Below are 21,218 nucleotides of genomic sequence, written 5' to 3'. Positions count from 1 at the left end.
TACGTCTCCAGCAGCGAAGGGAAGTAGGGGCCCCCAGCCCCACGTGCCCAGCCAGGTGGGCACCAGCACCAGATGCCAAGACTGTGTGGTTGCTTTTTAATTGTCTTATTTATTTAAATATGAAAGAACATTTCACTTCTGCCCAGTTAGTCTGAAAGTTGGTCCCCTGGGGGATGACAAGAAAACAGCTGGCTTAGGGTCAGAGAGCAGCAGGACGGCTCCCCCCAGGAGCATCCTGGAGCCTGGCCTGATCCAGGGGAGACGTTGCTGGCTTCAGAAAAGCTGTGACCCCCGTGAGCCCCACCTTGTGCCCTGACGCCTCTTCTGATAAGAAGAGCAGTGGGTCTCAGAGCCACACTCCTCGTGGGGAGGGGAAGGTGGGTGCCAGGAGAGTCCTGGCCCTCCGGACTCTGCCCTGGCGCCTCAGCTGCCCTGCAAAGCCCTCTGAACGGGGCGACATCAGCCTGGGCAGAAAATTAACAGCCCCCACCCCCAAGAAAACCAGTACTGGGCCCTCATGGGGCCCAGCTCCTGCAGCGGAGGTGAGGAAAAGCCACCCTCAAAGGGACTCCTGGTCACAGCTCACTGCGTGTCGCCTTGGCCACGATCACCAGCTTGGACAGCTCAGCCTTGAAGGCCCCGGGCCTGTGGGACACTGCAAAAGAAGAAACCCTCGGTCAGCCCTCGCCTCTGCAAATCCTCCGGGTCCTGAGCCGGGTGCGGGCAACGATGGGAGCAGTCTCCGAGTGGACTCCACAGGGAAAGGCCCCTGGCCCTGTATGTCTTACGGGTGAGGGATAGGAGAAAGGCGGGGAGGCTGTGGGCCTGTCCTGAGGGCAGTGGGAGGCCATGGGAGATGTCGACGTGGGAAGAGCCGTGGTCATTTTTGCCACACTGAGAATGGCTGGGGTTTGGAGGTTTGCACTGGCAAACGTGTCTGATGCTCTTCGGGCAGGGTCAGGGAACCTGGCCGCCCCCTGCTCTGCACACCCAGCCTGCCCCCCACTCCCTGTCCATCCTCACCATCTATGCTCCCTGGAGCTCAGGGTCTGCAGCAACCCAATCCCCTCTGTCCTTGATCTCCACTCTAAACGGGCCCCTGCCCCCACCCGGAGGACCTGCGGGCAGGTTGGGCCGCCTTCCAGGCCCTCCTAAAAGCCCCGCTCGTGCCGCCCACTCCCCTCCCCTCCCCTCTGGTGCCTGGTGACGTCCACGGCCACATGGGTTGCTCATCTCATCTCTCCCCCGTCCTTCAGGACCCTCGGGGCCCCCCGACTCGGCTCAGCCCCGTGTTCACTGTCTCACCCACTCATCCCCCCTTGCTCTCGCACCCTGAGCCCCAACTCAGGTGCCTACCGCCCCTCTTTCTGCTCGGCATCTGGCCTGCATGGCTACAGCTGAATGGGGTCAGAGGCCACGGGGGTCTCGGGGCCCCAGAAGGTGACCCCCGCCTCCCGTGTCATGCATGCACAAGGTCCCGACTGCGCTGCTGGAAGCTGTCATGGAGCCCAGGACGGCCAGGCTGTGTAGGCGTCAGACCCCGCGGCCCCCTGCTCCCTGGCCTCCTATGGAGCTGAGTGTCGCTGAGTGTCCCAGGACGCAGCTCTCTGAGGACAGACTCTCATGCTCTCCGTTCTCTGCTAGGGATTGGGCAAGTGTGCCTGCCGCCCGTGGGCGAAGGGTGGTTTCTACACTTTCAAATAGTTTAAGGAAAATCAAAGGAAAAATGGCGTCCTGCGATATGACATTCACAGTTCAGTGTTCACGAAATAAAGTTTTATTAGAAGGCAGCCACCCCCATTCACAGACTAGTGGCTTATGGCTGACTTTGCCTTACGGGGTCTGGGTCGAGTTGTTTCAAAGGGGGCCCCAAAGCCGAAAATATTTACTAGGTGGCCCTCTGCGGAAGCCGTTTAGGGATGGCAGCCTCCTCTCACCACAGGGCCCCTGGATCGCCCTCTAGCGGGGGTCTTGTCCCCTCTCTCACCCCCTCCCTGCTTGAGAACCTAGATTCCAGCTCCACAAACCCCTCTACGTACCTGCTGTTTTGGTCACTTCAAATTCCTCGTTTTTCAGGGGCACATCACTCTCTCTTTCAAAAGCAGCTTTCGACTGAAAGGGAACAAGTGGAAACTTTTCTAATGGGGAAGGAACACGGCTCGCTTTGCTTTGCAGAGCAGCGGAGGCTAAAGCTGCCTGCTTCTGCTGAAGGGCCGCGAGATGCTTTTTTAAGCACATAAAAGAGAATCCGGCAGAAGCAGTGGGTTAATCCACTTAAGAGATTGTCAACTAGCTTAAAACTTCATGCCTTCCCTGCAAATCGAAGGGAATTTTTTTTTTAGTTAATTTATGGAAATGATACTAGCATGGCAGTCTCTTCTTGCATGTAATTTTTAAACAGCAGAATTGTGTCTTTTTCAAATCAGTAAAAATAATAGAGTTTCAAAGTAAGAAGGGACCCCAGAGAGCGATTAGTTAACGGTGTGATGGACAGTCTGATGTGTCATTGGAGCGGCCACAGTCCCCGTTATACAATCAGACCCTTGCTGGGGTTGCTGGGAGGGAATTTTGTAGATGTGACAGAGGCTCATCCTGAGCTGACTTTAAGTAAAAGAGATTATCCTCGGGGACCTGGGCGGGCCTGATTCAATCAGGGGAGGGCCTTCAGGGCAGAGCTGAGGCTTCCCTGCAGGAAACCCCAAAGCCAGGCTCCCACAGTGGAGGCCGGTTCCTGGCAGTGAATCTCTTAATGCCTGTCTCCTACTGGTTCTGCTTCTGGGACTGATAAGGTGATTTTCAAACTGTTTCTGACCCAGATGAAGAAGCAGGGGTGGGCTCTGCAGAGTGGCTGGGCTCTGGAGGGGCCATGGGGGTCAGGAGTGCAGCAGAAGGTGCTGGCTGGCCTGTGAACCACAGGTCACTGGAGCCAAGGGGCGTGGGGCCCTCCCGACACCAATGAGCTGCCCACCTGCCCCATGGGCCAACTTCCGCCCTCGCTGCCCCTGTCCCAGGGCTGAGCCCCCTTGCCCCCGACTTCCTGTTGGCTTTGCCAGCAGGGGACACTGGTGGGAGGCCGGCGGGCCTTACAGGAGGGAGGCCAGGTGTCTCTGGGGGTCAGCCAGGTTCCCCTCTGGGCACCGTAACCCCGGCCCCCTGCGCCACCAGGCCTCCCTCTAAGGGCTTGGTGTCCCTCTCCTCATTCCCCCCCCCAACCCCCCGGGGTCTCCAAGTTGCAGTCCATGGTGGCCCAGCCAGGCGGCCACCCCATGTGTAGGTGACACTCACGTAGGCCATGCCGTACTCGATCTCAGCACCCCGCACCTCCACCTTGAACTGCGTAAAGTACAAGTAGGACTTGCCCTGGGGCCTGCGAAGAAAGGTCGGGCGACAGGGTCAGCCCAGGGCTGCGTGCCCCCACCTGCTCTCCAAGATGGGATCTGCTGCCAGGCATTTCTGGGAAGGACGGATGGGGCGCCCTCAATGTGATCCACTCTTTCCTCTTTGCCAGGATGCTCTTCCGACTCGTTGATGGACAAGCCTCTTTCCCCTTCTGGGTAGGAGCTGTTCTAGAATGGAGCCTCTCGCATCCACTCACAGAACACTTCCCATCCAGTGGACAACATCCCACGTGTGCACTAGGGGTGAGGCCGGGCCACATCCCGGGGGTGAGAAGTATGGGGGTTAACTAGGAACGGCAGGGTGTCTGGGGCTGAGTGTGTCCTTGGGGGGCCACTGGGTGGTCAGCTAAGAGGCTGCGGGCTGAGGACCCTGCTTTGGGCCAGTGCGGCCTGGGTCTGTGCCCAGGTGGAGGGCTGGTGCTCACAAGCCTGTGTGAGACGGTGGTCTACTGGCGGGGGGATGCAGCCCTGATTACTAACCTGTAATTAGGGAGTCCCCCACCCCGGCTCCTTGCCTCTGGGATGCTTCTCTCTGAGGCTGGGAAGGGGCACAGACAGGGTCTCCCCTCTCAGCGGGGATGATGGTAGCGTGTTGAGGACGCAGGGCTTCTGCCCCCACGAGAAGCTCCCCAACAATACTTGGTACTAAAACGCCTGCGGTTTGTAACGCATCGAGCAGGAGACGGGGATTCTGCGCCAACGCCTGCAAGCGTCTTCTTTAACTAAATGTCACTGTCGCTGCTCTCTGTGTCCCACTTCTTGATCCGTCCCCTATGTTGACCCCGGGCCCATGAGGGTGAGAACGCGGCTGGGACTTCTACGTCAGGCGCGTGGCAAATGCTTGAGAAATCTGTTCTGCTTGGGCGACACATTCCAGGCCGTGAGGCCCAGGGGAGAAGGGCCAGGAATTGGTGAAGCTCCATCACCCTCCGCCCCATCAGAGGGCCCAACACCCCATTCTCGGGCTCATGGAGCTGGGCTCCAGGAAGTGGGATTATGAAAAGGGTGGGCACAGCGGGAGATGAAGCCCTTGAGCAAGGAATGTAACTGAGGTGACCATGAAGGGGGTGGCATCTGGGGAGCCCGGCCCCGCTCCCGGGGCTGCAGCCGCTGCCTAGACGCCACCTCCCGGTCCCCCCTGCCCCCTTTGGGCCTCAGTATCAACGTGCTTCCCCGGGAGGCCCTCCTTGCCCTCAATTCCCACACAGGACGGCACCCCCTCTCCCGCCTGCGACCCTCCAGGGGCGCAGGACACTGTCAGTATGGGTACTGCCCAGAACGAAGGTGTCTCGTCCAGGAGGAGCTCCCACCACCGGACCCTCGCTCACCTCCAGATGGTGCAGGTGAAGTGCTGCTGGTCTTCGCTGGTCCCCAGACTCATCTGCCACTTCTGGGGAGAGAGGACAGGCAGGTCAGTCCGGGACACACAGCCTCGCCATCATTATATGTCTGTCCAAGCCCATGGCACACACCACACCAGGAGTGAACCCTGATGGCAACTCTGGACTTGGGGTGATGACGTGTCCGTGTAGGTTCATCAACGACTGTCACAAACGTCCCACTCTGGTGAGCGATGGTTGGGGGGCAGGGGTATACAGGAAATCTCTGTGCCTTCCGCTCCATTTTGCTGTAAAAAATAAAGTCTACTGGGAAAGATAAAAACAAAAATAAAAGAAGGAAAGACAATACACCCATGCTTGCTTGCATAAGCATAGAGCAGTCCTCAGAGAAGATGCAAGATTTTAATAACCCCGGTTACATGTAGGACGTGGGTGGGAACTGGGCCGACAGAAGGCGCTGGAGAGCTTTTTATGTTTTTTTCTTTTTGAATGACGTGTGTTAGCTTTTTTATTTTTATTTTTTTGGCCACACGGCATGCGGGATCTTAGCTCCCCGACCAGGGATCGAACCCATGCCCCCTGCAGTGGAAACGTGGAGTCCTAACCACTGGACCGCCAGGGAAGTCCCTGTGTTAGCTTTTTAAAAAAATTAAATTAAAAAAAATTTTTTAATGGTTCCAAAACACACCACTACCAGTTTATTCTCATTTTCAGGGCCTCTGAAAATCCGGCCAAACGCAAGGTCTGGTGACCTGCAGCGTTTTTGCATTTTGCTAGGAAAATGAGAGTGTCCCGTCCTCTCCTGAGAGTAAAGGTGGAATCCAATTGCTGATCATCTGGTTAAATGCCAGAGCTTTTCCATTAATAGAAACAAGGCCATTTGTATGTTAATTACAATGGGAGTAAACGGTGACTTGGAAGTCTTTTGCCTGCAGCAGGAAGGCAGAAGCCAATTACTCAGGTAGGGCAGGCAGGAAGGCAGAAGCCAATTACTCAGGTAGGGCAGGCAGGGCAAGGGGACCTGCCCAACACATTTATTTTCTATTTAAAAACTCCTGCCCACGGCTCCAGGCCTCTGAGCGCCGGGAAACAGTTTTACGCTGTGAAATATATCTGGGATGGTTTTCCATAGCTCTTAAAAGATTTATGAAAATGAGGCTTCTTTTTTTTTTTTTTAATATTTATTTCTTTATTTATTTGGCTGTGCCGGGTCTTAGTTGGCATGCATGCAGGATCTAGTTCCCCGACCAGGGATCGGACCTGGGCCCCCCAGCATTGGGAGCTTGAAGTCTTAACCACTGGTCCACCAGGGAAGTCCCGAGGCAAACATTTAAACATTTTATTTTTAAATTATGAAAGCAAACAAAATTTAAACCAAGAGCTTCTTAGCAATAGGGTCAACATCCCTCTGAGTGGTCTTGTTATATGAACTTGACCTTGGTCTCGAGGCCGCAGGCCGGGGTGGGCAGTAGGTGCCCTTGGTAAGGCTCAGGTTTTGGCATCAGACACTCACACGACGGTGTGTTTTGGGGCAGCCTGTTCAGCCCGAGCCTCTGTGACCTTCTCTGGGAGGCTAGGGGGCTCAGGATCTAAGTGGCTGGGTGTAATCGAGGACAGGTAATTGGTAACCGCTATTATTCTTTATTAGGAGACAAGTAACAGATGGTGAAATGGACCCATTTCAGTGTCTGTTCTATGAGTTTTGACAAATGCACACACTGTGTATCCACCGCCCAATCAAGATACAGATCAGTTCCATCTTCCCAGTTATCTCTCCTCCATCCCTCTGGAGTCAACCCCTTCCTGCAAATTCCCGGTAACCACTGATCTGCTCTGTCCCCATAGTTGTGCCTTTGCAAAATGCCACCTGAGTGGAATCACACAGGACATGGTCTCCTGCGCCGGTCAGTCTCACTCAGCCTAACGCATATCAGATTCACCCATGTGGCTACACGTATATCAATAATTCACTTGCCTTTAACAGCTTTATTGAGAAACAGTTTACATAACATACAATATGGGGCTTCCCTGGTGGCACAGTGTTTGAGAATCCTCCTGCCAATGCAGGGGACGTGGGTTCGAACCCTGGTCTGGGAAGATCCCACGTGCCGCGGAGCAACTAAGCCCGCGTGCCACAACTACTGAGCCCGCGCGCCTAGAGCCTGTGCTCCGCAACAATGAGAAGCCTGCACACCGCAATGAAGAGTAGGCCCCACCTGCCGCAACGAGAAAGTCCGCACGCAGCAACGAAGACCCAATGCAGCCAAAAATACATAAATAAATTTACATTAAAAAATAAAACATGTATAGACGATATGCTCTTTTAAAGTGCGTGCTTCAATGCTATCTAGTATATTCAGAGCTGTGCAACCATCACCTGTATCTAATTCTCATCACCCCCCAAAGAAGTCCCATCCCCATGAGCAGGCACACCCCCATCTCCTCCCCCAGCCCAACAACCACGAACCCACCCTCTGTGTCTGTGGATCTGCCTGTTCTGGATGTTTCCTATCAATGGAATCACACACTCTGGGTCTTTCTGTGTCCGGCTTCTCTCACTGAGCATCGTGTTCTCAGGGTCCATCCACGTTGTAGCGAGTGTCAGTGCTTCACCCCTTTTCACGGCTGACTGATGTTCCCATGTGTGAAGGGACCACACTGTGTTTATCCATCATCAGCTGGGGGACACTTGGGTTGTTTCCACTTGTTGGCTATTATGAATCAGGCTGCTACGAACATTCACGTACAAGCTTTGTGTGGACATAAGTTTTCATTTCTAACGGGGAGATACCGAGGAGTGGAAGCATGGGGTCGTATGTTTAACTTGATAAGAAAGGGCCAGTCTTCCCAAGTGGCCGCATTCCCGGCAACCTTGGACGAGCTCTCTGGCCGCTCAGGATGCTGGCCGGCACTGAGATCATGAATAACGCTGTGCCTGCTGTCACCCGGCACCAGCCGGCCTCTCAGGTGACCCTCTGGAGAAACGAACCACTGTCAAAGCAGCCTGGCCTCCCACTCTCCCCAGGCCCAGCCTGCATCCCGGGCCCCCTGGGAGCCCAGACCACAGACCCATTTCCCCTCTGTTGACGATGGCTCTAGAGAAGTGCCACTTGGGCCTCTGGGGCTTCCGTTCCAGCTGCTCCGAGGGGCATCTTGGCAGGGCCCCCAAGTGTGGCCAAGCGGATCCCGGAGAACATCTTGGACGGCCCCTGAATGTTTGCTGAGAATCCGGCCGGCTGTTTGCTCCTAAGCGGGCGGCAGGCCAGCAGCCAGAGAGCCCGTGGGTCGCACCGCACGCACGCAGCTCTGCAGTCGGCCCGTGGTGTCTGACGATCACAGTTCTAGGCTGGTGCTGCTGGAACAAGTGCTAGACGTGTGCTAGACGTGTCTGCTGGGCTCTTAGGTGTTTCCTTGAGGATGCCCGAAACGGCAGAATCAAGCCTGATGCTGGTTTTAGAATTTGTGACCCAGCCACCTTTCCAAGAGTGAGCCTAGCTCTCTCCCCCTACGCTGCAGTGGACTGTCCATCCCAAGGGTCCCGTTAGGGAGGCGCGGGCGTTCTTTTCCGAGCTGCTGGTGACGCGGGGCATGTCCTGGCTCAGGGCGGCGGTCAGGGGCCTGCGCCTTGGGGACCTTGGTCACGTCCCAGCTGGGGGAGCCAGGGCAGTCTTCAGTCTCTGAGCCACCGTGTCCTCGTGTGTGAGGCGGGGATAAGGACAGCCTCCTGGGGTTCTGAAGAGGAAACGAGACGTGTATCTGTCTCAGCACATTGCGGGCCGCCCGACAAACACCAAGGCGATGGTGCTATCACAATTTTATTGTATAACGAATTGATCATCTACACAACAAAGGAGGCATGGAAAGGGTTGACTGGGGGAGGAAGGCGCTTTGGGAAGGATCTGGAGCTCGTGGCAGGGCACGGCTGGACCAAGGGGCCTGGACCAAGGGAGAATGTTCCACCACTTGTCACCATCCCATAATGGAGTGGACCACCTGGAGAAGCAGCAAGGCCTGGAGGTGGCCAAGGAAGGGGCGGATGATCGCAGGATGCCTGCTGTCCTGGAGGCAGGCGGAAGGGCGGCGATGCTCCCCAGCAGAGCTGCCACCCCCTGGTGACACCGCTGGGAAGGGTGTCACCAGGCGTTTGCTACATTTTGTTAACATACTGTTGCTGGGGGACTTCCCTGGCGGTCCAGTGGTTAGGACTCGGCGCTTCCAATGCCGGGGGCGCCGGTTCAATCCCTGGTCGGGGAACTAAGGTCCCACATGCTACGTGGTGTGGCCAAAAAAATAAATAAATGACATAAAATACTGTTGCTCGGAATCATTTACTTTTACTTACAAACTGGAAATATGCAAAATAAGGAGTGCATTTCATGTCACTCTTGCCCAGTGGTTTTCACCTTTGTCCCCCAGCGCACACTGGGTGGGGCGGCTGCTGGTATCGAGTGGGTGGGGGCCAGGGAGGCTGCCCAGGACAGCCCCCCACAGAGAGCGACCCCGCCTCTAAAGTCAGCAGTGCCCGGTGGAGCAGGCGGACTCGCTCTCACCCTTTTTTTTTTTTTTGGTTTTGGCCGCACTGCCCGGCTTGCAGGATCTTAGTTCCCTGACCAGGGATCGAAACTGGGGCCACGGCAGTGAGAGCACCGAGTCCTAACCACTGGACCCAGGGAATTCCCGCTCTTGCCCATTTTAATGTGCTGCCCTAAGTCCGGGAGTTGGGGGGGAAGAGATGTACTCAGAACCAGGATGCTGGGAGGCGCAGGCACGTGGCAGGCAAACGTGGAGCAGTCCCCAGGCAGCCTCCATCTCTGGGACTCTCCATTACTAGGGGACACAGTGCCATAGACTATTCTGAAAGGACAGTAGTGTTCCCTACAGTCTGAGGGTTGGGGAGGAAAGCACAATTTATGGGTACAAAAGATGCTTTACACTGACTTTCGCAGTGACAATTAATTCTTCCTTTTCAATTATCTTTCATTCTTTCTAACAATCACGAGGAGAAAGTCTGTTTTGTGTCTCTTCTCAAACACGTGTGCTGCCCTCCCTTCAGACAGAACCAAGCGGCGGTGTCTAGCCAGAATTTAACAACAGTATTTTATCCTCAGAGTATTTATCTGTAATGGTGCATTACTGGCTCTAACAGTAAACTATTGCTGTGTGTATTCGTTTCCTGGGGCTGCTGGAACAAATCACCACAAATTTGGTAGCTTACAGCTGAAATCTGTTCTCTCACAGTCTAGAGGCCAGCAGTCCAAAAAAAAGGTGTGGGCAGGGCCGTGTTCCCTCTGGAGGCCCCAGGAGAGAATCCTTCCTACATCTTCCAGTTTCTGGTGGCTCCAGGTGTCCTTTGGCTTGTGGCCACATCACTCCACCTCTGCCTCCATCTTCACATGGCCTTTTCCTCTGTGTGTCTTCTTTTTATCAAATCTCCCATGTGTGTCTCTTATAAGGATGTGTGCCACTGGATTTAGGGCTCACCCGGGTAATCCAGGATAATGTGTTCATCTCAAGATCTTTAACTTAATTATATCTACAAAGACTTTTTCTTAAGTGTCACAAGTTCAAGGCATTAGGATGTGGACATATCTTTATGGGGGGCGGGCCTCATTCAACTCACTATACTGTGTGACAAATTACCACAAATTCAGTAGCATTAAAAGCTGTGCCGGACTTCCCTGGTGGCACAGTGGTTAAGAACCCGCCTGCCAATGCAGGGGAGAAGGGTTTGAGCCCTGGTCTGGGAAGATCCAACATGCCGCGGAGCAACTCAGCCTGTGCGTCACAACTACTGAGCCTGCGCTCTAGAGCCCGCGAGCCACAACTACTGAGCCCACGTGCCACAACTACTGAAGCCTGCGCGCCTAGAGCCCGTGCTCCTCAACAAGAGAAGCCACCGCAATGAGAAACCCATGTACCGCAACGAAGAGTAGCCCCCGCCCACCGCAACTAGAGAAAGCCCACGCGCAGCAACAAAGACCTGACGCGGCCAAAAATAAATATAAATAAAAAAATAAATAAATAAAAAGCAATACCCATTCATTAGCTCACAATTCTGTAGGTTAGAAGTCCGGACGTGGTGGGGCTGGGTTCTTTGCTCAGTCTCATAAGCTAACATCAAAGTGTCAGCCAGATTGTGTTCCCACCTGGAGCTCTGGGTCCTCTTCCATCTCATGTGGTTGCAGCAGAATTCATTCCTTGCAGTTGGAGGACTGAAGCCCTCATTTCCTTGCTGCCAGCTGAGGGCCGCTGTCAGCTCCTGGAGGCCACGTCCTCCCTCCCATGTGGTCCCTCAAAGCCAGCTGTGGTGCACTACATCCTTCTCGTGCTTTGAATCTCTCTTACCTCCTCTTCTGCCTCCAGCTGGAGAAAACAGCCAGCAAGGAACTAGGGACCTCAGTTTCACACCGAAAAGGACCGAATTCTGCTAACAACTGGAATGTGTCTGGACGAGGGTTCTCCCCAGAGCCTGCTGGTGAACACCCAGCCCAGCTGACACCTTGATTGTCGCTTTGTAAAGCATCCAGCTGAGCCGACCGGGACTTCTGACCTCCAGAACCGTGGGATAATAAATGGGTGTTGTTTTAAGCTGCTCAGTCTGTGATAATTTGTTACTCAGCACAGAAAATGAACAAAATACCCTAATAGAGACTCATGGGAATGGCAGAGTCACGTCTCACATCCCTCCTTCTGTCCAGACGTTTGTTCACTCCGTGGAATTATGAATGGAATCTGCCGTCATTATGTAACTTAAGCACTGTCTTTTATTGGTTAGGTAAGAATAGTCTGATGTCCAGTGTCCCCTAGAGAGCATCTCTGTATGACAATGGATATTGTCGTACTAAACCACGTAGAATTTTGAACAACTCACCTCATTGGTCCCTCCTTGAGATGCGTAGGTGAACACACAGGTATATTTGTCCTAGGGAATGAAAGGAAAAAAGAGTCTCGGTAGGAGATAATCGTTAGTGCTTTAAGTACAGGGTCTCAGGATGTCCTTCTGAGATCCAGAATCAAGAAGATCCTGCTTTTGAGTATCTGCACTCAGAGAAAGGAGGTGGAGGCAGATCCCTCTGGCCGATGTCCCTGGAGGCCAGCCCTGCAAGGTCTTCCAGTGTCTGCAGATCTGGAATTCCCACACCTGTCTCCCTACTTGGGAGATCCTGGGTAAGGGCAAACAACCCAGATGGCTTCTGGGGGATGAAGAGCAGGAAGGGGGAGGTCACACCCACCTCCAGCACCCACCCATCTAGGAACACGAACTTTGGAAGGAGGGGCACCTAGGGGCCCATCTCTGCTCCGCTGTGGACCTTGGACAAGTGCAAAACTTTCTGAGCCTCTGTTTCTTCATCTGTAACATAGGCCTCACATAAAGAATTTGGCGGGCTTCCCTGGTGGCGCAGTGGTTGAGAGTCCGCCTGCCAATGCAGGGGACACAGGTTCGTGCTCTGGCCCGGGAAGATCCCACATGCCGCGGAGCGGCTGGGCCCGTGAGCCATGGCCGCTGAGCCTGCGCATCCGGAGCCTGTGCTCCGCAACGGGAGAGGCCACAACAGTGAGAGGCCCGCGTACCGCAAAAAAAAAAAAAAAAAAAAGAATTTGGCACAATATCCTTTGGTTATAAGGAAGTACTCAACAAATAGTGATGATTGATATCGTTGTTACAGGCAGGGAAAAGGAGACTGGGAGAGGACGTGACTTCTCCAATAAGCTAGGGACGGGCTAGACTAGACCCAGGGCTGTTACCTCCAGGTAAGGAGGGCCTGGCCCCACATTTCAATGAAAAAGACGGGGGGACCTTGTGCAATGGAAGGAAAGAGCAACGCCTGTCCACTTCCTCCCTGGTCAGAGCTACAGCGGGACGACCTTCTGCAGGCCCTGGAGGCATATGCCCATCAGCCTCCAGCTCCCCTCTCCCCATCTCTGGGCCCGTCCTGCCCTCCAACAGCGAGGGAGTTACCTGGGTCTGGGGGATAAGGCTGCTTGGGCACGCTGGGCATGAGACAGGAATTAGAGACGAGGCTAGCGACCCAGCCTTCCCAAAGCCGCCAGCCCCCAGGAGCCCCGCCTCCCTTCTTAGTTCTGTCAGGCCTCGCTACCAAGTCCCGCCCTCCATCCTCAGGCCCTACCCCCGCCGGTCCGCGACCCCTCAGGCCCCGCCCCCTCCCGTCCGTTTCCCCCCATCCCCCCAGACCCCGCCCCGCCGGTCCGCGCCCCCTCCCCAGGCCCTGCCTACGCCTGCACCATTGCTCAAGCCCCCGGGGTGGCTGAGGCACATACCCCAGGGCCCACGTTCTGGGAGAAGGAGTGCACCACGCCGCCGGGCCGCACGTCAAAGGCCACCGTCGTGGGCTCAGACACCGCCCGTGCCGGCCTCAGCGCCACGGCCACCAGGAGCAGCGCGGCCCACAAGCTCACGGCGCCGCCGCCGCCATTCCTTCTACTGCTGGGCGCCGCCATCTTGGGATCAGGTTCGCTGGGCAGGGGCGACGGACGGAGCGCGGCGAGGGACAAGTGGGGCGTCCGCCGGAGGCCCCGTCAGCGTCGACAAGACCACGTGATCCGGAGCGCCCCGCCCCTCCGGCCCGGGCCGCCATCTTGGGGCGGGGCTTGGAAGTACAGAGAGGGTACTGGGGTGTGTGAAATTGGAACAGGTTCCTTGGTTTAGGGTCCGTTCGTCCCTCACTAGGCAAGGGATTGACCCTTCAGTTCCAACAGTTCGTACATGTACAAGGAGTGAAGTAAATAAAAGACCACCAATAATATTCAGATTAACACATGTAGGCAGAATGAGGGAAATGACAGATCACCGTTGAGCAAACACCTCATGATTGTTACAGCCAAGATCCGTGGATCGCTGCTGAAAACTGGTGGGGGAAACGTATTGTGAGAAACAGGATATTTGCGTTGTCACAAAGTATTTCCCCCCCAAGATACATATTAGTTACAAAGGGAAAGTAGTAATTTTACAGTAGTGACACCATCTTTAGCCTAGTGATCAAATCAACGTCGCTAAAAATGAGACAGTGACACCATGGAGCCGCCAACGGGATGCAGAGAAGGACATTCTCAGTGGCACCTCTGTGGAATTCCTGTCCAAAATGGACGACCTCAGTTTAATCAAAGCAAATACCAAATGAACCCAAGTTGAGAGACATTCTACCAGGATAACTGGCAGTACTCTTTAAAAGTGTCAGGAAAGGGCTTCCGTGGTGGCGCAGTGGTTGAGAGTCCGCCTGCCGATGCAGGGGACATGGGTTCGTGCCCTGGTCCCGGAAGATCCCACATGCCGCGGAGCGGCTGGGCTCGTGAGCCATGGCCATTGAGCCTGCGCGTCCGGAGCCTGTGCTCTGCAACGGGAGAGGCCACGACAGTGAGAGGCCCGCGTACCGCAAAAAAAAAAAAAGTGTCAGGAAAGACAAAGACTGTGGAACCATCACAGAGTGAGGAGACCAAGACATGGAAAGGAAATGTGGGATCCTGGATTGGATCCTTGCCTTAGTCTGGGCTGTTATAACAAAGTCCCACAGACTGGCTGGCTTAAACAACACACGTTTATTTCTCACAGATCTGGAGGCTAGAAATTCAAGATCAAGGCTCTGGCAGAATTGGTGTCTGGTGAGAGCCCATTTCCTGGTTCACACACTCCATCTTGCTATGTCCTTACATTATGGAGGGAGAGAGGGAGCTCTCTAGGGTCCCTTTATGAAGACACTAATCCCATTCATGAGGGCTCCACCCTCATGACTTAATCATTTCCCAAAGACCCCCACCTCCTCATACCATCACACTGGGTGTTAGGGTTCAACATGAATTTGGGGGCAGAGGACACAATCCGGGACCAGAAAAATGACATTAGAGGGAGAAATGGTGAAATCCAAATAAATTCTGTATATTAGGTAAAAGGATTGTACTGATGTTAATTTCCTGGCTTGAATAACCTGGCTTGTACCATAGTGATGTAAGATGTTCACATTAGGGGAAGCTGGGTGAAGGGCATTAGGGAACTCCACTATTTCTGCAGAAATAGCTCCCTCTTTGCAGCTGGCTGCTGTGGACCCGTTAGGAATTGGCTGCATAAATTGGAGGCCGGCAGACCTATTCTGTGTTAAACACAGCAGGATTCCATTATATCTCCATATCCTCAGCGCTGTGTTTGACCAGCCTGTCACTATGAAGGATCCAGTTAGTGGCCAAGCGCTTTTGCTAACAAGGTATTTCAGTTGTGAGTGGTCTTGAGTTTCCTACTCGAAGAGGGGTAGGTGTGTGTCTGTGTTTTCAGAAAGACTGAGCCCCAAGCCTCTTGTTTCTCCGTTTTCCTTTTTGCCTCCAAAAAACAAACAAAAAACTGAAGGGATTAAAAGAAAAAAAACCCATCATTCCCAAGATCCTGCTTTTTGATCATGACATGAAATCTAGCAGTCATAAAGGAAGAAAAGATTTGATAACACAGGTATCACGACTTTTCTCTCCATGGTCAGGACGCCATAAACAGGGTGGGTGAGGACATAATAAAGAGGATGCATGAAGGAGCTCCTTTGTGGTGAATAAACAGCTTTTTTTTTTTCTTTTTTTTGGCCGCAGGGCATTTGAGATCCTAGTTCTAGGACCAGGGATCAAACCTGGACCCCCTGAAGTGGAAGCACAGAGTCTTAACCACCTGACCCACCGGGGAAGTCCCCAACAGCTCTGTATTTTGACTGTGGTGGTGGTTCTAGGAATCTGTACAGGTGACAGCATGGAACAGACCTACACACACACAAATGAGTGCATGTGAAAGCTGATAAAATCTGAATAAGGTCTAGAGTCTAGTTAATTGCGTCGTATTCACATCAGTTTCTTGGTGTGACAGTGTGCTGGGGTTAGGTAAGATGTAAGCTGCGTGAATGAAGGGTACACGGGACTCTGCACTGTTTCTGCAACTTCTCATGTGTCTATAGTTGATTTTAAAAAAACAAAAAAAAAAAGAAAGAGGCTTCCCTGGTGGTCCAGTGGTTGGGACTCCGCGCTTCCGCTGAGGGGGGCATGGGTTCAGTCCCTGGTTGGGGACCTAGGATCCAGCATGCCTCGAGGCAAAACACTATACAGCATTATAAATCAACTACACTTCAATTTTAAAAAATAGAGAATTAAAAAAATACCACAAACATGTTTGAAAAGCAAATGACAAACTGGGAAAGTATCTGCAAACGATATGAAACGGGTTTTTATGTCCATCGCTTATGGGTTCTTGCCAGTTAGGGAAGAGCTGAGCACTTCCACCAAGAAAGGACTCGAGCATGTACACGGGCGACCTGAAACAGAGTGGGAACCCTCCCTCAGATGGAAATCCCACCAGTGGTGGAGAAAACAAGTGGCCCTGTATCAACCAGGAAGAAAACAAAGGTCTCTTAAACTGCCACCTCCAAGACCAAGACCTTCTGCCAGCAGACACTTGTCCTTTTGTAGCTGCCCGTCACCCATCCTCCCATGTCCCTCCCCAGGCCTTGTTGTCCGGGCAGGAATACAACTGACTGAAGTTTGACTGATGGATTCTGAGTACTGACCGAGGGAGGTAGGGGTAGTAAGTTCCGATGAAGAGCTCCTGCTTGAGGGGCTTCCTGGCGGTCCAGTGGTTAAGACTCCACACTTCCAGTGCAGGGAGTGTGGGTTCGATCCCTGGTTGGGGAACTAAAATCCCGAATGCTGTGAGGCACACCCTGCCCCACCCCCACCCCCCCACCCCCAAAAAGTTCCTGCTTGAGACAATTGCAGGGCGTGGGCTGCCAAGCCTCAGGGGGCAACCCCAGTGCCCCCTTTCTCACCAGCTTCTGTCATTCTGTGACTTGTGACTAGTTGCCTCTCCACTTTCTTTCACAGCGGATTAAGGGCAAGACATCTTCTTGTTCCTGAGATGATTTTAAACATTCACTGGCTGAGATTCCTACCCATAAAACTGTTTGAGATCAACCACACAGTTCAATTTGCAACGTGTATGACCATGGACTGATTTCCTTCATATATAAAGAGTGTCTACAAATCAGTGAGGTCAATAGATCAAAAGAAAGGTGGGCAGGGCTTCCCTCGTGGCGCAGTGGTTGAGACCCCGCCTGCCGATGCACGGGACACGGGTTCGTGCCCCGGTCCGGGAAGATCCCACATGCCGCGGAGCAGCTGGGCCTGTGAGCCATGGCTGCTGAACCTGCGCGTCCGGAGCCTGTGCTCCGCAACGGGAGAGGCCGCAACAGTGAAAGGCCCACGTACCGCAAAAAAAAAAAAAAAAAAAAGAAGTGTGTACACTGAGGCGTTCTTTAGAAGGTAATTTGCAATATTCTTCAAAATTAAAAATGAATATGCCTTTTTATAATTCTAGGAATTTACCCTATACACTCAGACATATGCCCCAACCATGTACAAGGCTGTTTGTTGTAGGATCCTTTATACCCAGGGGTTTGGTCAGTTACAGCCTGTGGGCCAAATCTGGCCGGCTGTGTGGCTTTGTAAATAAAGTTTTATTGGCACACAGCCACGCCCACTCATTCACACATCACCCGTGGCTGCTTTTGAACTGCAAGGGCTAGAGTTGAGCGGTTGCAACAGAGACTGCCTGGCCTACAAAGCCTGAAATATTTACTATCTGGCCCTTGACAAAGTCTGTTGATTTATACGAAAAGCCCAGAATAATCTATGTTATCCCTTGATAGGCGCCTGGCAAAATAAATTGTGGCACATTCACAGGGCGGAAGAGGGCAGGTATTAAAAAGAGAGACTGGGGAGGGGTTACCTCTCGGGAGGGAGGGCGTATTTTTCCTCTATATTCTTTTGTACTAGTTTTATTCTTTAAGCCATTAAAAAAAAAAACTGGACTTTCCGAAAGGATGGAGTGGCTGATGGCACAGGGAGAGGCCACCGTGCTGTTAGAAACTCAAGTACCAAGAGTGCCCTCTGCGCAGGCATGGTCTCTGGTCTCCTAGTCTCTCAGCTGTTAGGACAGACATGAAGAGGGGCACAGCCTGCCGTACCTTGTCGGTGTGTCCTGACCCCCAACCGCTGAGTCAAGTCTCTGGACAAGGAGAGGTGCAAAAGGAAGTAAGGGCCAGGCACCTCGGAGGCACCCACGGGCTGCCTCAGGACCTCTGGGACTGTCCTTACTGGGCCAGTTGGCTGAGGGGTGGCGCCCCACCCCCCCACTTCATGCCAGGGCAGCACCGCTGAGCAAGCAGCGCCCCCATCCTTCGACTGCAAGGCCTGCCGTGCCCTTGGCTCAGCCTCCTCCCGGGACCCCCGCCCACTCGAGGAGCCCCCATCACCAGCCCCAGGGGTTCAGAAGGAACCTCAGGCAGGCGGCGACGCTTCCATCTGGAATCGTTTAATGAGTCTACTTCTTACACGCATAATTATAAAAGAATAAGAATCGACAAAAATATTTTCTTTTCATAATGTGTAGAGGTGGTTCGTCTCTGGTGGGGTTTTTTTTTGTTTTGTTTTTTTGTTTTTTTCCTACCCGCCCCTGGCAGAACTCTTGGCGGGAGGGAAAGGAAGGAGTAAGGATAACCCTGAGGCGGGGAGGGTTCCACTCCCAGCCCTGGAACCCCGGTCTGGGCCGGCGGGCCAGGCAGAAACGTGTGGCGGAGGGCTGGGCTGGGGAGAACGGGGCCGGGTGCGCTTCAGAGCCTGCCTGAAAGCCGGGCCGGAAGGCTGCCCCGCTTCCCTGCGCACCGCTCACAGCCTGCCGGGCACGACTCCTGCTGTGGGCTTCGGGTGCTGGCTGGGGTGAACCCTGTGGCCCAGCGGCAGACCCTGAATCTAGATTTAGGCACCCCTTGCTATCTTTCTTTTAAATAATTCATAAAAATGCCCACCCCCAAAAGAAAAACAAAACGAAACACAAATATGAAGTGGGCGGGTGGGGAGGAAAGGCAACCGCATGCTTCTGCGCCGGTGGCCGGGCTGGGCCTGGGGGTCCCCGGGGCAAAGGCTGGCTCCTCCGAGTCTCTTCTGGCCTCCAGTGCCCAGCGGAGTTGAGGCTCCCGCTCCTGGATGACAGGGAGAGGAGGGATGGCTTGAGGAAGTGCCTCGTGGACGTTGGTCTCATCTCTCCATCCTGGCCACGAAGCAGCAGCAGGCTGAAACCCCAGGAGCGTTAACGAAAACAGTAAAAGGCGTTGGGGCGAAGGCGGCAGCTCCTGGGGCGGGCGGTCTGGCGGGGCCGGTGGGAGGAGGCGCTGCACAGGGCCTGCGGGGCCGCTCGGTCCCTCCGGCAACGGCGGCGGCGAAGCCACTTGTGCTCTGACTGTGCAGGCCCGCACGTGGCGGCCCGCGGGCTCAGAGGTATTCCTGTAGAAAGTGCAGCAGTGTGACTTCATAGTGCTCGCCGGACTCGGGGCAGCGGATGCTGTGTCTCTCGTTGGGGTATATCTGGGTGGACAGAGAAGGCAAGGCTGGTGGCACCGAGGCACCCCTGCACCCTGCTACCCCCGAACCCCTCCACCCCCGGGCTCAGAGTGTCTCTCCTCAGGGCCTCGGTCCCGCCCCCGCCCCCCAACCCCTGGGGAGGGTGCAGGAAGGGAAGAGGTCTTGCTCCGGCACTGAGGGGCCCAGGTTCGAATCCCCCCTCCACGGCCAGCTTGCTGTGTTAATTCTGGGCAAGTGACAGCCTGCCTGACGGCAGCCCCCCATGAAAGCTGAGCGAAGAATTCAGACCCTGTAGGGTCTTTGTGGCCTGGGCAAGCTAAGGTCTCAAACACAGAGGACTTGCACATATGAAAGCCTTAAGAAACTGTGCTGCTGCTCTATCCCCCAAACCCAGAGAGCTGCAAGGAACCCAGCTCCGTGAGTGGCTGGGGCTTCATGTCTCACAGACGTTTGGTGCCTCCAACTGAGCCACGTTCATTTCGCCAACAGGCCCCATTGGGGATTATACATGCTAAGGCCCCAGGACAGCCTCCCACCCCAGGCTGTGCCAGGTGTTTTCCTGGGTCTGCTCACCACCTGAGGGGGGGTCATCCCCAGAGAGAAACGGCAGCACGCTGGTGCCAAGGGCCATGCCCAAGGAATCACCCAGTCCCTGAAGCCTGGCTGAGCGCATGTCCAGGCTCTTGGGTAGATGGTGACAGGGACGCAGGTCTTGCCTCTGGCTATGAAATGAGGGCTCCTGCACCCCAGCAGTTCTCAGAGGAGCCCTAAGGGCTCATGGGGTAGGCGTGAAACCTGCTCCAGACCCTAGGAATGCACCGAACTGCCCAGAGATCTCCCCTCCTCCACCCTTGCCTTGATGAATCCAACCTGGATGAATCACAAGTCTGATCACATGGTCCCCAGCTCAGAGGTCCGCAAGGACTTGCCAGCTTGAGATCAAGACCTGGACTCCTGGGTCCCGCTGCCCCTACAGCCTCACGGGCCCCACTCCTTCCGGGCCCGGGGCAGCGGCACTGCCTGGGACAGACCCCGCTGCACCCACCCCTTCATGCCACCCTGGGTCTGGTTACTTCTTCCTCCTTCTGGGCTGTGAGGGCAGGGAGAGGGTCCATCTGGCTCCCCACTGTGCTCCCAGCCCCCAGTCCTGACATCTGACAACAAACGTGATGCACCAACAAGCTGGGGCTGTCAGCCTGCAGGCCAACTGCTGCCCGGTGTCTGAAGAGGAAGGTGGGCGTGCTCCATCTCCCCCACTCGCAGCCCCCAAGGGAGTGTCTTGTCTCACCTTCACAAGCCTCTGGGACCCCCTTGTGTGCCAAATGCTTTTCCTGAGAGAACTCATTTGACCCTCACAAGCTCTGGGAGGCAGGGGTTATCACGCCCACTTCACAGATGAGGAGACAAGGCCCAAGGTTAAAGGACCTGCCGCCAATGGTCGCATGGGAAGGGAGTGGCTACCCCAGCAGCGAGGCTCAGGGCTTCAGGCTCAGAAGGGACAGGTGAGGATCCATCCTGGCCCCGCCCGACTCCTTTGCTCTGATGTGCAGCTGCCTCTGGCCTGTGTTTGGAGAGCATGTGCAGCTGGTGGGGGGGGGACTGCCAAGCAACGCCCAACCCAGCTCTTCACCCACAGGGAGCCCCGCCTCCCTCCTGCCCTGTCTGGCAAGCGCATGCCCAGCCACAGGTCCCTGCGGCCTGTCCCTCCTGCCCAGTGACCCTCAGTTTCCCCATTTGTTGAATGGCAACATGTCTTCCCCTGACAGCTCAGAGCGCATGGAGGCGTCCAGGAAGCGGAAAGACTGCAGGGCAGCAGCAGGTAATAAAATCTGTCCCTCTCGCCTCCAGCACACCCACCCCCCACTCCTCCGAATCCACCAGGCCTCTCGCTCCCCACTCCCGCCCCCTTTCCTGCCGGGACAACTGACTGTGGCTCATGTCCCACTGGCCCCCATGGGCCTCTGTCTACAGGGCTGCCAGAGGGAGGCCTGACACCTCGCCTCACCCTTCGGAACAAAACACAGCCCTCCCCTGAGGCCCACCCCTTACCGCTGAAGCCCCGCCCTCTCACAAGGTTCCGCCCCTT

General features: G+C 54.8%; 2 protein-coding genes across 2 annotated transcripts in view; both read right to left on the bottom strand.

The window, feature by feature from the left end:
- Positions 1-86: 86 nt before the first annotated feature.
- Positions 87-13,272, bottom strand: MYDGF (myeloid derived growth factor). Its single transcript, XM_079918174.1, has 6 exons — positions 13,019-13,272; positions 11,610-11,660; positions 4,727-4,788; positions 3,286-3,367; positions 2,040-2,112; positions 87-655 (listed from the first exon to the last, which is right to left on the bottom strand). The coding sequence occupies exons 1-6, from the start codon at positions 13,196-13,198 to the stop codon at positions 576-578; spliced, it is 528 nt and encodes a 175-aa protein (XP_079774300.1). The 5' UTR covers positions 13,199-13,272; the 3' UTR covers positions 87-575.
- A 4,831-nt stretch (positions 13,273-18,103) lies between these two features.
- Positions 18,104-21,218, bottom strand: part of DPP9 (dipeptidyl peptidase 9) — a 41,285-nt gene continuing 38,170 nt past the window's right edge. The window contains exon 22 of the mRNA XM_079916284.1: positions 18,104-19,135. Within this exon, the coding sequence (XP_079772410.1) occupies positions 19,043-19,135 (93 nt within the window). The 3' untranslated portion in view covers positions 18,104-19,042. The remainder of the gene's footprint in view (positions 19,136-21,218) is intronic.

Source organism: Stenella coeruleoalba (genome assembly GCF_951394435.1).
Source record: "Stenella coeruleoalba genome assembly, chromosome: 3".
NCBI lineage: Eukaryota > Metazoa > Chordata > Mammalia > Artiodactyla > Delphinidae > Stenella > Stenella coeruleoalba.
The sequence above is the reverse complement of the archived record's forward strand: the minus strand, read 5'-3'. Positions and strand labels throughout refer to the sequence as shown.